The sequence below is a fragment of the Hyperolius riggenbachi genome, chromosome 1 (genome assembly GCF_040937935.1).
Source record: "Hyperolius riggenbachi isolate aHypRig1 chromosome 1, aHypRig1.pri, whole genome shotgun sequence".
In the NCBI taxonomy this organism is placed as follows: domain Eukaryota; kingdom Metazoa; phylum Chordata; class Amphibia; order Anura; family Hyperoliidae; genus Hyperolius; species Hyperolius riggenbachi.
In genome coordinates this window covers 527423925-527439104 of record NC_090646.1, presented here as the reverse complement: position 1 = coordinate 527439104, position 15180 = coordinate 527423925, and the positions used below count along the sequence as shown (strand labels likewise).

General features: G+C 38.7%; 1 protein-coding gene across 2 annotated transcripts in view; it reads left to right on the top strand.

The window, feature by feature from the left end:
• The window catches only part of KSR2 (kinase suppressor of ras 2), a 550925-nt gene that overhangs the window by 320391 nt on the left and 215354 nt on the right, over window positions 1–15180 (top strand). For both annotated transcript variants that reach the window (XM_068246131.1, XM_068246140.1), the window contains exon 6: window positions 8464–8533. In XM_068246131.1, the coding sequence (XP_068102232.1) occupies window positions 8464–8533 (70 nt within the window). The remainder of the gene's footprint in view (window positions 1–8463; window positions 8534–15180) is intronic.

Genomic DNA, 15180 nt, shown 5'->3' with positions numbered 1-15180 from the left:
AATCCTCTCCATGCTTTACTCGGCTGCCCGTACCCCAATCTTACTCCTTCCCAAAATGAACTCATTAGATATATTTTTGCGGCCACCAAAATCAAAATAGCGGCCGCCTGGAATTCCCAGTCCATATCATTTGAATCTATTAAAGGTAGGCTAGGACATATTCTCTTCTTCGAAAAATTAAGAGCCCGCATGAATGATACTATGAAGAAATTTTATAAAATATGGGACCCCTTGATCACCTACCTAATAACTCCTGACCATAATAGAATCGTACACATCAGCTGAGACCAATAACATACTCTCCTCATAGAGTCTGATGAATACCCCTTGCTGAAGTCGCAAATCTGGATCACCCCCCGTCTCCGTGGTTTCCTTTCCTTTCCTCTTCATTTTTCTCCTCTCTTTTATACTAATCTCATCCTTTACCCTTTCTGTTTTCTTTTTAGCTATTCTGTTTCTTCCTCCCTCTTCGTCCTTTATACTTTCGCTCACACAGCTTACTTTCCCAGTTGTGCAGATACAAGGACTCACCATGCAACAGTTCTACACCCAGCTAACAAATCTATCTCTCAAGCCCTCGCTTATCCTAAATCTCTAGCAGTACTGCAATATGTCTCACTATATCATCTGGAACACTAAGACGCCTACGGTCAATAACATGCCCTGCCTCACTGGAGGAAGGGTACCATTTATGGCAGACAACCAAACGTTCAGGAGCATTCTCCATCCAGCCTTTTAAGGTTCAGTGATTGGATGGATGATATGCTCTACTAAATTATCTTTTGTAATACATTCCTTCTACTTCCACTTTTGCACTGATAAGTCTTTTCTCTAGACCAAGTGTATTTATAAAACGATAAATATCCCCATCGTTCTTGTTGACCACTGTTATCCCTTTTTACATTTCTTGTCGAATACTGAAATTATTATGTTACATTGGTAACCCCATGCTTATGCCAATCTTGTTGTAAGACTGTTGTTTTACTTGTACCTTCACGCACTTTGTGTGATATGCTGTATGATTACCTTTTTGAAAATTCAATAAAAAATGATTGAAATAAAAAAAAGGAAAAACACGATAGTTCATATATTTTAGCTCTGGCATACTTTAATGAATGTGTCATTGAGCAGAGGTAATGAAACAGTAAAAACTTGAAGTAGATTAAATATAAAAAAAACTGGAAAATCCTAAAAGGAAAGGATAGATACAATGGTTAATCTCATCAGTTTATTTTCACCTCAGTATTCCTATAACCAGTTAAGTTCCAGCTTTTATTTAAAGCAAGATGGCACATAGGAGATATTTTGGTAAACGGGAGCTCCTATGCACTTTCCGGACCTTCCGCTAATTAGGATCACAATATGCGGCCTACTTCTGTACCAGTGTGTTTTATTTGGTTTAGCCCCGAAAATTCTATTTAGTTAAAAAAAATATTGCAAATACTAATTCATACATACTTGGAGCTGCTTCAGATGGAAGAAAGCAGATAAGGAATTACCAGATACAGTACATATACCAACTACGATTACTACACTACAGTAAATATTTTCATGCAAGTCATAACTATTAATTATTGGACTATCTATGCTACCTACTAGAAACTGACAAGCATGATGGGAAGAAAGGCATGGTATCAGCCAATAGCTCCCTCCCCCAAAATTATGTGACTGCATCTGATTGGCCAGTATTTGTCCAAAATTTGCATCAACCTGGAATTTTCATCTCAATGCATCCCTGCCTGAACTGTTTTAAAGAGTACCTCCAGTGAGATGCAAGTTTGTTTGTTTTTTTGTCTTTTTTATGTACTCTTTATTGTCCCCTAACGGGATTGGTGAACAAATAAGTGATTAATTCACCCACTCGCCCTGAAATGGTCATTTATCTTGAACCCCACCCCCCAGTCACTTGTCCAGTCTGCTGAGGAGTCCATAGCTCTTAAGACCACTTCCATCTGTGTTGCCGTAGCCTGCTCTCCTTTTTCTACACTGGTAAAGCGAGACCTATTTCTGCTTACAATCATTGCCAGTAGAGCTTTATGTATGTATGAAGTACTATTTTTTGCTACCTACTTCACACAAAAAAACTGTTTGCGAAGAATAAAAAAAAGTGTTCAACCTCTGCTATTGTATAATTTGTACATATTAAGTCATGAGAATTAAAGAAATTCACAGTGCATTTTGCAATAAAAGTTTGATATTAAAAAAGAAAAGTGAAACAAAAAATAAATAAAAATAAAGTGTGATTGGATTGAGTATTGCATATGAATATTGTTTATAATATTTTTTCTTTAACCACTTCACCACTGAGGGGTTTTACCCCTTGAGCACCAGAGCAATTTTCACCTTTCAGCGCTCCTTCCATTCATTCATCTATAACTTTATCATTACTTATCACAATTAAATGAACTATATCTTGTTTTTTCCGCCACCAATTAGGCTTTCTTTAGGTGGGACATTATGCCAAGAATTATTTTATTCTAAATATGTTTTAATGGGAAAATAGGAAAAATGTGGGAAAAAAATCATTATTTTTCAGTTTTCGGCCATTATAGTTTTTAAATAATGCATGTTACTGTAATTAAAACCCATGAAATGTATTTGCCCATTTGTCCCGGTTATAAAACCGTTTAAATTATGTCCCTATCACAATGTTTGGCGCCAATATTTTATTTGGAAATAAAGGTGCATTTTTTTCAGTTTTGCGTCCATCCCTAATTACAAGCCCATAGTTTATAAAGTAACAGAGTTGTTCCCTCCTGACATAAATATTTAAAAAGTTCAGTCCCTAAGGTAACTATTTATGTATTTTTTTAATTGTAAATTTTTAATTTTTTTTTAAATTACAATAAAAAAAAATGGGGAGTGTGGTAGGTAATGATTTAATTTTTTGTGTATAAGTAATCTATTTGTATGTGAAAAATGCTTTAGGGTGTAGTTTTACTATTTTTGCCACAAGATGGCAACAGTAACTTTTTGTTTAATGCGACCTCCAAGTGTCCTTCCGGACACTTGGAGGAAGTCCTAGGAGGCTGGGATCGTGTTTTTTTCACAATGATCGCGCTGCTTAGCGGAGAAGCAGCGGATCATTGCGGGGCTTAGATCAATGAACGGGAATGGATTTTCCCGTTCATTGATCTCCGGGCGAGCGGCCGGCGGCGTGTTTAACCGCAGGAGTGCGCGCTAGAGTGAGCGGGAGGGCGGGCAGCGGCGGGAGCACGGAAAGTACAGATTTCTCTGTCCCTGGGGGTGAAAGGATGGAAAAAGGGACAGAGAAATTCGTACGGGCGGGGGTAAAGTGGTTAAACTATTTTGATCTTGAAAAGTTATCAGTTACAAAACAATTTCATTTTTTTTAAACTCGCACTTTCTACTCAGGTGACAGATTTATGCTATTTTAGAGGATAACTCGAGAAAGAGATTACTTGATCTTAAGATTCTAGGGCATCAATTCATCAAGCATTATTGCATTGGGTTTACGGAGCATTTAGTAAAATGTCAATTCATCAAGGCTGTTACTTCATGGCAAGCTGAAATTACCAAGCAGTGAGATAAATTGCTGACTTGTGCGGTAAACACCTCCAACACATGTCAGCAAATGTCTATTCATGAAGATCAGTGCACGCGGTAAAGCCTTGGAACATGTTCTCTAGTTACTAGCAGTTCTCATCTTGGGAAAACCAGCTTTGAATGCCTTCTGTGTGGATATCCTCATGATTGACAGGAGCAGAGAGCCAATAGGAACAGCCTCTGTCTCCTGCAAGTCCCTGTGATTGGATCCGAAGCCTTCTTTGGAGGGTTCAGCTTTTCTACCCCCCAGGCAGCGAGCAGAGAAATCGGGGAAACAAAAGATTTTTCCCTTGCCACCCTTTGGCTGTTTAACCCCTTAGCTTCCTTTTTGAAGATGTAGAGGAGCTAGTAGGGAAATCACCTAAGCATGGCATGTGTAATGTCTTTAAGAAGCTCATCTAAGCTGTGGCAATTAAATAAAATGTTGAGAAACACTAATGGACAGATTCAGAGGAAGCAGAGGCAGTATAACAAACATGTACATTCTAAATGGATGTTGGGATGACTTTTACTATTGTATTGCCTTCACTGCACGGAAGAGCATGTAACAACACAGAGACAGCTCCACGGTTACTGAACAGGTTTTTGGGAATTGAAGCATAATATTTTGGTAAATTACCAAACTTCTACCGCACCTGTGAACATATTGATGAATTAGCAAAGAAATTCTAAAATGCCGAATGTGGTATTTCCCCGACTTATTATTTTATTTTTGTATCGTAAAGCTGTCGATGAATTGACGCCTCAGTCAGTGATGGTAAACCTATGGCACATGTGCCAGAGACGGCTATACTCTGAGCCGTCTCCGTGGACACATGCAGCGTCACCACAGCTATCTCAGGAAAGAAACCACTGCAATTTCATGGTAGAGAGGTCCTGGAACACACCGAGGTCACATGTCATGCCATGCCTCCTCTCCTTCCCATCAGGCAACGTGCATATCTTGTCCTTTCTATTAAGCAATGTGCATGACTTGTCTATCTGCACTAATGCTGTGCAGATCTGCACGAACATCCGCAGTGGCATGCAAAGGAGGATCCAAGTGTGCTCCATGATGGGATTGGGATGGCAGAGCAGCAGTTAGAACAGCAGGGTTGCACCTCATAGAGAGTCTGACACAATACAGCCAGCCAGACAAACTCTGTGCACTGACCAACTAGCTGCAGCCTGCTGCTACTGTAGATACCCTGCAGTTAAAGGAATACTATCGATACCCAAGTATTCTAAAATGACAGTGTGCAAATAATGTCTAAGTAGCTGTGTAAACATTTTCCTACTTTTCATGTTAAATATCAGAGGCAAAAGCTGTCATTTATTGAGGGTAGGATTTAGCTATATTGGGACAAATCAATTGCAGAACGGGTGTCTGCTTCAATGCACATCCAGAGTTGCATATCAGACTACAGGAAGCAAATATCAAACATATCAAACTCTGAAATCAAAAACAGTATGAAAAAGCTGTGAGAATTAGTTACATTTCCTCTGCTCTCTTCAGACATGTCAGTCAGAAACACAGGACATAGGAGCTGCAGCTGTTGGGAGCTCTCTTCTCTGTCACACATAGAGCTACACATAGAGTTAACTGATCAAGTGTGAGGGGAATTTCCCCTCTCCTCATGGCTCAGTCAGCCATCAGTTTTGGCGTCAGTAAACTTTGAATGTATTTTGCTAACAGTAAACAAAGAAGTTGCTACTAAAATGTATACACCAGTACTTAGCAGCACTTCCCAAACAATTCCTGTGTCAATTGAAAAAAATATGTGAATCGATAGTATTCCTTTAAGTAAAAGGGTACAAGTGTAACATAGATTACCTTTTTTGAGCAGGAGTGTGCTGTGCAGAGCTTCCTTCTGCATGGCAAAATATGCTAGCATAGCACCGAAAGGAGCAACAAAGTAATTATAGATTTATATGTATATGAAAAAAAAAATGGTAATCTATGTTAAATTTATTCACTTGTACCTAACAATAGGAACAAGGGTTTTATAAAATGATTTTCATTCCACCCAAGACAAGCTTTCTTATTTATTCTTGATGCCCCAATGTGGTGGGGTTCTTGATGTCCTACCTATTCTTTTTTGTAGTCAAACTTTGGTATTAATAACGTTGTATGTAGCAGCATATACCATAATTTTTTAGTTTTTTTATTTGATACGACCACTTCCTTTGAGCTGTACTTCAATATATTGTGCTCGCCCATTTTTTTTTGCTTATTTCATTTTTAATATTTACCACTCACTGCACCTTTGCACCTCCATTAACTTGGCAACCACTGCTCCTTATTACCTGCAATGTCTCAATGGAGTTTCTCACCCACTGCACCTTAGCAACCACAGCAACTCACTGCTGGTCACCACCCATTGCTACTAAGCACTCACTTCTTGTCCACCACTCACTACTTATCCAGACAGGCAATGTGTATTGTTTAAAAGGAAATAAATATGTCAGCCACCATAGCCCTCATTTCAGGTGTCCTTTAGGTGCCTTATGCTGTCTGTTTGCATTTGACATTCAGTACATGTGTCTAAATAAAGTTATTCTTGATGCATTCAGCAATGTAGTGGACCTTGTTGGATGACTTATCCTGTTGTTTTTCTACTAGATTGACTGAGTCAGGATGCTTTCGTAACCCCTACTACCCCCCCCCCCTTCCACACACACACCAGTGTTGCCAACTCATTCCTTTAATTACTGACACATATAAGTTATACAGGTTCTGGGGCTATTTGCACATAATCAGTGCCTTAACTGCATCTACCTAGCCACAAAACCTGTATAAGTCATATGCATCAGTAATTAAAGGGATGAGTTGGCAACACTGACACACACACACACACACACACACACACACACACACACACACACACACACACACTACAAAAGAAAAAAATAAGCTTTTCTATATCAGGTATACATCTAAATTGAGTGCCGACATTTTTGCTTTTCCGTTTTTATCAAACTTGCAACGGTGGAGTTTCTCTTGAACTGTACAGTTGTAAATAATGGAGCAACAAACAGACATTTATGTCCATTTTATATAAACAAAACCTCTTGTGATTGCACTGGAGAGAGTGGGAAGAGTGTGCGATGCTAGATGATTAACAGCTCTGTAAACACATAACGTGTGGGGATGTTCTCCGCCGGCTTGTAAAACTCACAGACTGATAAATACAAAGCTGAAATGCAGCCCTATACTGCAGAGCTCAGTCAATTACCTCTGTCCCAGAGCTAGTCTCTCAACATTTAAAGGAAAGATATGTAATTAAAACCAAAATAATCCTCCATGATGTGCAGGTTATAGTATGTGGTCATTCCCCACTGACTCTTATTCAGCCCTGTAATTTTCCACATGCTGACCTGGTGAATGGAGAATGAGCTAATGATCTTACCCATCGGTTATATCTTCTCCCTAAATTGGAGCACTTGTGTGTTTCAAAGGGAAGAGTGCTTTTTTTGTTGTTGCTCATTTTGCTTTATTTATTTATTAGGTTGACGAAGAACTGTAACCAAGGATTGAACTTTATCCCAATCAGTAGCTGATACCCCCTTTCCCATGAGAAACTGTTACCTTTTCTTGAACAGATCATCAGGGACATCTATATGGCTAATATTGTGGTGCAACCCCTCCTTCAGTGTGATGTCAGGATCTAGGTCCTCACAGTTTCCTGTCTTTGAGCCTTGTTGCATTGGGGGAAATAACGGCTGCTTCCAACTGCCTCTGTGCATATGTACATCTATAATAAAGCAACCTTTAAGACTATCCAATTGTTAGGGGGTGTGGTTATAGATAATGCCTGTTGGTGCTGTCTGCTTTTTTCTTGTCTGCCAGCAGTATAGATGATTACGTACAGGCTAATTGTGGATCAAACAATATAAACAAATTACATGGGGAATATCGATCATTTCTCGATCTCTCTTCTTTTTTTTTTAACTTCTCACTTTGCAATGTATTGATTTATTTTTTTCCCCTATTCGCTAAAGTTCCTCCTTAAAGAGAAACCGTGAGCAAGAATTGAACTTCATCCCAATCAGTAGCTGATACCCCCTTTTACATGAGAAATCTATTCCTTTTCACAAATGGATCATCAGGGTGCGCTGTATGACTGATATTGTGGTGTAGCCCCTCCCACAATAGACTGTGAGGACCATTTTCCTGGCAGTTTCCTGTCTGTGAACCTCATTGCATTGTGGGAAATAGCTGTTTACAGCTGTTTCCTACTGCCAAAAAAGCAAGAAGCAGGCACTTCCAGCGACATCACCTGCCAGCAGTAAAAATGTCAACATGTGATAAATGTCAGAATGTAAATCAAGGAGAGGAAAGTTTTACAATGGGCAAACACTGACAAAATCATTTATACATAATTATTGTAAAAATGAAGCACTTTTTATATTACATAATTTTCACTGGAGTTCCTCTTTAAGCTCTTGCTTGTCAAAAACAGCAGGTGGATCTTCAAAAGAAGAATACATTAAATTGTAATATTTCTAATCTTTCTGAGTGGAAATCACATAATAAAAGAAAACCTGTTTAATACCAAAGAGAAAAAAAATATCTGACCATGATATACACCTTTTATTGTAGTAACCATTTCTAGTTTCCAGTATTGATTGTATAGACAGTCACAGGTCATTCTTCATTTGTGGGTTTTGCAAAATAGTGAGTGGTGGCTAAGAATAGCAAACATGTATTGAATCTAAGCCAGCTCTATGTGTGCAGCTTTGTGATATAGGAGGTGGTGTTATTTACTGTCTGTATTCATTGATAACATATCAGAAGCACAATATATACAGCAAGTGGTATCTTCTGTTAGCCATATCCTTGCTATTGTAATTGGGTCTGTGGTGTGAGGAGGAATGTTATTGGTCTTGTACTCATTTTGGTTTCATTGCTTTCAGACACACTATCAGTGCCTCGCTGGTCTCCACAGATTCCACGAAGAGATCTGGGAAACTCCATCAAACACAGGTAATGTGGCTCTGCATTAAGCAGAGGAAGAAATTATAGACAGGAAATGGTTGAACACATAAACTGGAAATCTGTGCTGTGCATAAAAGGTTACAGTTACCAGAGTGGTGCCTCATGGGATTGCATTGTTTACATGTTATGTAGGTTACAAAAGGCATTTACTGGTTTATTTCAGGAAATTCCCTTTAGGATTCTGTATCCACACAACAGAAATTTTAATAAGTTGATGTACTTTTTCTCACATTCACCATTTCCCATGTAGACATTAATAGGATTCTGTACAGGAAATGTAAGAGAGAAAAACAGGAAGTTGGCCATGTTGTAAGGGGAAATCATTGGGAGGGACACTTCACTGCAAGATGAAAAAGAAATTATACATTTCTAAGTTCTCTATTTAGTAAAGGACATGAGGTAAATAAAAACACACACACACACACACACACACACACACACACACACACACACACACACACACACACACACACACACACACACACACACATACAGACACACACACACATACACAGACACACGCACGCACGCACGCACGCACACACACACACATACTTTAATACTTTAAAACTGTGGGAGCATTTCAAACATTTAAAACGTTTAAAGGACAACTGAGGTGACTTGTGACATGATGAGATAGACGTGTGTATGTACAGTGCCTAGCACACAAGTAACTATGCTGTCTTTCGTTTTTTTTTCTCTGCCTGCAAAAGTTAAACATCGGGTACATGGGTGACAGTTTCTGTCCGGGTCGGGACCGGGTCAGACTGGGTCAGACTACAGCATAACCGTCACCGATTAGTAATTACGGCCATAGCTCAGTGTAATCTGGACAATAAACAGTATGTGGGACTAAACAACTGTCATTACATACATAGATACACATTTTTTTTTGCGTACGTTAAAAAGGGGCGCTGGGAAAAAAGGGCGCGGGGTTTTAAACGATAAACATGGATAACGTTTAAAAATATAATGTACTATATTTCGTTTAAAAATAATGTTTTATAAAGTTATAAATTATTAAATAATGTGCATGAAATTGGCAATTGTGAAAACGTTAATCTTCCGTTTAAAAAGTGAAACGTATAATAACGTTTAAAAAAAAATAGTAAGTAACCCTCCCTGTACCTACCCCTAACCCCTAGACCCCCGTGTTGGTGCCTAAACCTAAGACCCCCCTGGTGGTGCCTAAACCTAAGACTCCCCTGATGGTGCCTAAACCTAAGACTCCCCTGGTGGTGCCTAAACCTAAGACCCCCTGTTGGTGCCTAAACCTAAGACCCCCCTGTGATAAGCATTAATAACGTGTGAAAAAAATATTGTGCTGTTTTTCGTTTAAAAATAATGTTTTAAAAAAGATTGTACTGTTTTTCGTTTAAAAATAATGTTTAAAAAATTATAAATCATAAAATAATGTGTAATCATGAGAAGCAGTTATAAAACAGTAAAAGTCTCCGGGCGCCGCTTATAAAACGTTATTTTTCTCCGGCGCCCTTTTTTCCTGTCGGGCGCCCATTAAACGATATTTATTATGGGAGTGAATGGCGGCGCCCGATTTGTCCACTTGCCTCAGGCGCCCGAATTTACTGTTACCTTTTTTTTTTTTTACCATTTTTAGACCTCTAGGTTTCTCTCCCACTGAAAGAGAAATGGAGGAAATGTGAGCTAAATAAAGTCATGTTTTCAAGTCTATCAAACAGAAAGTGGGCATGTACTGAGCACTCTCCTGTTTTCCACTGCTCTAAAATACCGGTTCACAGCTTAATTACTGGTATGCATACAAATTTTGTGATGATTTATCACATATTCATTGAAGAAATAACATCTAGAAAATGACATTGCACCAAAAAGAAGCTAGGAAAACTGGATTCAGGGTCATACAGGAGGAGAGAACCTACTCAAACATTAATTTGTGCTGCAAGGATTCAAAATATGATAAAAAACAATTTGTAAAAATAATGGGATATTGGATTTCAGTGATCACAGTGATCAGGAGCCAATGAAATTAGCTCCTGACTGGCTCACTTAGCTCTGCTGTCATACTGACAGTGGGCTGCAGCGGAGGGTGAGCGGCGAGATCGGCAGAACCGTGCTGTGGGCTAATTGAAATCTACACCCCGGCACGGATAACATGTCCCAAACATGGCATAGATTTCAGTAAGCGTACTCCAGAAGCGGTTTAAAAAAGGTTTCATACAATGGGAGACAATTCACTAAGCGTATCTCCTGTCTTTAATAACATTTCTAGAGTTATCACCATGGTAATGAGACATGTTGTATTCAGGGAACATTTTACCTCACTCAAACTTAAAGTTAACTCTTCTGTCTTTAAGTTAACTCTTCAATCCTTAAAATAACTCCAGAGTTAAAGACAGGGGCCCATATGCAATTCACTTTTCCACCTGAGTTTTCTCCTAGGTGATAATTTTAAACTTGTTGATAAAATGCTTTTTAAACCACCACAAAGAAAGAAAATACTAACAATAATTTTGATAGTACTTTTTCACCTACTTTTTGGTACTTTTTTAGTTGAAAATTGCTGAAAAGTTATTTTAAATCAAAGATGAAAAATTATCTCCTAGGAGAAAACTCAGGTGAGAAGGTGAATTGCATATGGCCCAGGCTGTTTATTAACTGTGTGTGAAAATAACTACAGAGGAGGTAAATTAACTACAGAGGAGGTAACTTAAGGAATGAAGAGATAAGATAACTCTCTCACCATGTGGAGGTAAGTTTTCTCTTGCCTTATTATCTCCAGCATGATCTTAGTGAATTGAGGCCATTGATCTTGCTTTATTAAGGTGTAGAGATAAGTTTTCACAGTGAGAGAGTTATCTTATCGCTTCACTCCTTAAGTTACCTCTTCTGTAGTTAAGTTACCTCCTCTGTAGTTATTTTCACATGCAGTTAATTAACAGCCTGTCTTTAACTTTAGAATTCTGGAGTTATTTTAAGGATTGAAGAGTTAACTTTAGAGATCTCACCTTAACATAAGAGTTAACTTTAGGTTTGCCTGAAGTAAAATGTTTCCTGAATACTACATGCCTTGTTACCATGGTGATAACTCTAGAAACGTTATTAAAGACAGGAGATAAGTTTAGTGAATTGAGGCCATGTTGGTGATGGAGTCTCCCTTCTTTGTGAATATACCGGTACATTTAACAATGGAGCACATAAGTGTTTTTGTATGATGCACCACAGAGTTTTGTGATGTGCTGTTGGACATGTTATTTTCATAGCATGAAGAATGCAACATGCACATTATTGCACACATTATCCGGGAAATGTGCTGTAGGAAGTGCGTTATGATAACTTTGGGCTAAATGAGAGGAGCGCAAGCTATGCTGTGGTAGTGCAGCTAGCGTGAGCTGGTAAGTTATGCACACTCCTTGTAACTAACGGCCACTCCACTGAACCCGCCCTGAGCCCTGGCGGGTCCAGTGGCTTTATAGGACGTGATCCCAGTGCTTTGCACACAAGTAATTGAAGTTGAAGTCCATGCCTTCTTCACTACCACTATGTACTCTTCCTAGAGGAAAGCACAAATTATATAGCTCCATATTCGCAAGCTTGATGGCCAGTGTTGAAAAAGTGTACAGGGTTAATTACATAGTGAGAAGTAATAATTCTGAGCTCTTATCATTGCGTGGAGATATTTTCCACAGAAAACACATCACAGTTCAGTGTAATCCTTAGTGCAGAGCTGGATGTCTGCGCTTGCCTGTACAGAATGGATAAGCAGTAAGTAAACGCTTGTAATGGATCTTCCAAGCTGCTCAGTGAACCTCTTACCAGAGCATGGCCTATTATTACATATTCTAGAAATAATTAAAGGTTTCCTCTAATTGTTGGTTAATTGCAGAAGGGAACAGTGACCCCATAATCAGTAGTTACATTAGAGATTATCTCTTTTTGAACATGTTTTTTTCTAAGGAAACTTTTAAAAATGCAAAATGTATGGACCATGTCTAGCTGCTGGTTACCCAGGTGACGGTCAACTTATGACATAACACTCCACAACATCCATCCTTGTTATCCTTCTGTATCTATTCTTTTTTTTTTACTGTTGCCCTGTAATAATCTCAGCATAGTAGAAGCAGTAGAGTGTTGTACCGTGTTAGCCATCAGTAAAAGCAAGACGTTTTGAATGCGGATAATACCATTTATTAGCTAACTTAGAGGAAAACAAAAAGTAAGCTTTCAACTAATAAGCCTTCTTCAGATTTCGTTCCTGTATATTTACAAGATGTTTAAACACACAGCTTATACACACTGGACATAAATAAATGTCTTACGATGCCTTAATTACAACTTCATGAGGATCTCACAGGAATGCTAGCTAATTTATGACAAATAGATAAGACCACTTGTTTCCTTAAACATCACATACCACAGACTCTGGGTAATGGGAAGACATTGTAACTCCAGAGCTCACACCTAACTTAAGGGGCCCATACACTCAGATGATTTTCTGGCTGACCGATCGATCCCGATCAATCTATCGATTGCAAATCGGTTGGCCAATCGACCGATCGATGGCCGATTTCGATCGATTTTGATGGATTTCCATCGAACTGGCAGGGTGGAAAATTTAGGTCGATCTGATGATATTGATTATCAGTTTGCATTGGCCTTAATGGAAATCTGATGGCAAAAAAATGCCATCAGATCGAATTTCAATAGATTTCAAACTGAAATCTATTGGAATTCTATCCTGGTAAAAAAATGTTCTAAAAACGCATCAGATAGATCATTAGATGCATTTCTTATCTATCTGCTGCCAATCTGACGAGTGTATGGGCACCTTTAGGCAGGTTACATACACTACTAGTTATAAGGTAAAAAGAGTTGTGGCATTTAAAACCCATCTTGCCAGAACATGAAATGCAACGAATTGTAGCATTGACAATTTCCTGTGATGCTCTATAATGGTTAGCCAGTCAATATACATCACTCATTGCGTGTTCCTGTTCACTCTTTACCTGTATGAGCATCGCTAGTAATCACTTATCATCTGTCACTCATTATTGGGTCTTATTCATTCCTCATCTGTTGTCACTTTTTGTCTACCCTTATGTTCCTTTTTTCCTTGTCACTGCAGACTTGATAAATAGTGACTTATGGGACAGGTCAGGTGGATGTTAATGTGCTGTATGATGGATGTTGATGCTTTTCTGTTCTGACTGGATCTGAAGTTCAACTTTGATGACAAATGATGTCTTAAAATGGCAGCCATTGTGAATCGATAGAGGGACATGGAGTAACTATGGACAAAGAAAAGGGGGGAACTTTCAAACATAGTTAAAGGGCCTAAACTCAACTTTAAACACTTTTTGGAGCTTCTCTTCACACCAAACTTACGCAAATGTATGCTGTGATTGACTTTGCTTCTGTAAAATGACAGTATCCAGCAGCTGCCTGTTCTCCTACAAGTGGTATCTCACCTGTAGCCCCTGCCCTGCACTGAAAATTGCTCTAACAATACACAGTGAACTTATGGAACCCAGGGTGAGAGACCTGTGGAGGCTGACATATTTATTTCCTTTTAAACCATGCACATCACCTAGCTGTCCTGTGGATCTTCTGCCTCACTTACTTTTAGCTATAGACCCTAAACAGTTATGCAGATCAGATGTCTCTGACTCAAGTCTGACTGGATTCAGACACTACTGCAGCCAAAGAGATCAACAAGATAGCCAGGCAACTGGTGTTTTTTAAAGTGTACCCAAGGCGACATGTGACATGATGAGATAAACATGTGTACGGTATGTACAGTGCAAAACATATCAATAACCAGGATGTTTTACTTGTTTTATTTTGCTGTCAGAAAGAGTTACTTTTTAGGCATGGAAATGACAGCTTCTGTCATGTTGATATCTTGTCAGGAATATAGTAAACATCACTGATAAACAAATTACAGCCAGACAAGTTTTCCTGGTAGAATACAACTTCTGAGAGCAGATGGAGAGATAAGAATAGGTCAATAGTTCATGTATCTTCATTCAGGGGCACTTAGTATGCTGTCACTGAGCAAAGCAAAACAACAAAACATTCAATATACGTTGCAAATGTTTAAATATAAAATAAAACCAAGTAGCTTTGTGTCAATAATGCACCTTTATTGAATTACTAATTTAACACCCAAACAGTGTTTTATATTGCAGGTTCTTTTTACACTCTGATAGTGCATTCTCTTTCAATCCCCAGTTGTGGGAGTTACCTGTACTGAGTTCCTAGTCTCCAAAAACAGTGTGTGAGAAAAGAAGGAAATCTTTAAGACCAATTAATGCCAGGCAGACTTTTCTCAGGAAAATGGGCAGTATAAAGCCAATGCAGAGTATTGGTATTACCATAGAGCTTGATTCATTAAGCTGCACTGCTAAAGCAGCGCACCTTAATGTGAAGGAGCGGCCGCTAATGCATGCTTTACATAGCAGCGTTCGCTGATATGTAAGGAGCGTGCCTTCTGTAGGAGCATGCCTTCTTTAGGAGTGTGCCTTCCTTAGATAGGAACAGGCCTTCTTAGATAGGAGCGTGCCTTCCTGTACATAGTAACTATGTATAGTAACCATGTATAGGAAGTCATGCTCCTATTTAAAGAGAAACTTCAGCCTAAACAAACATACTTTCATTAA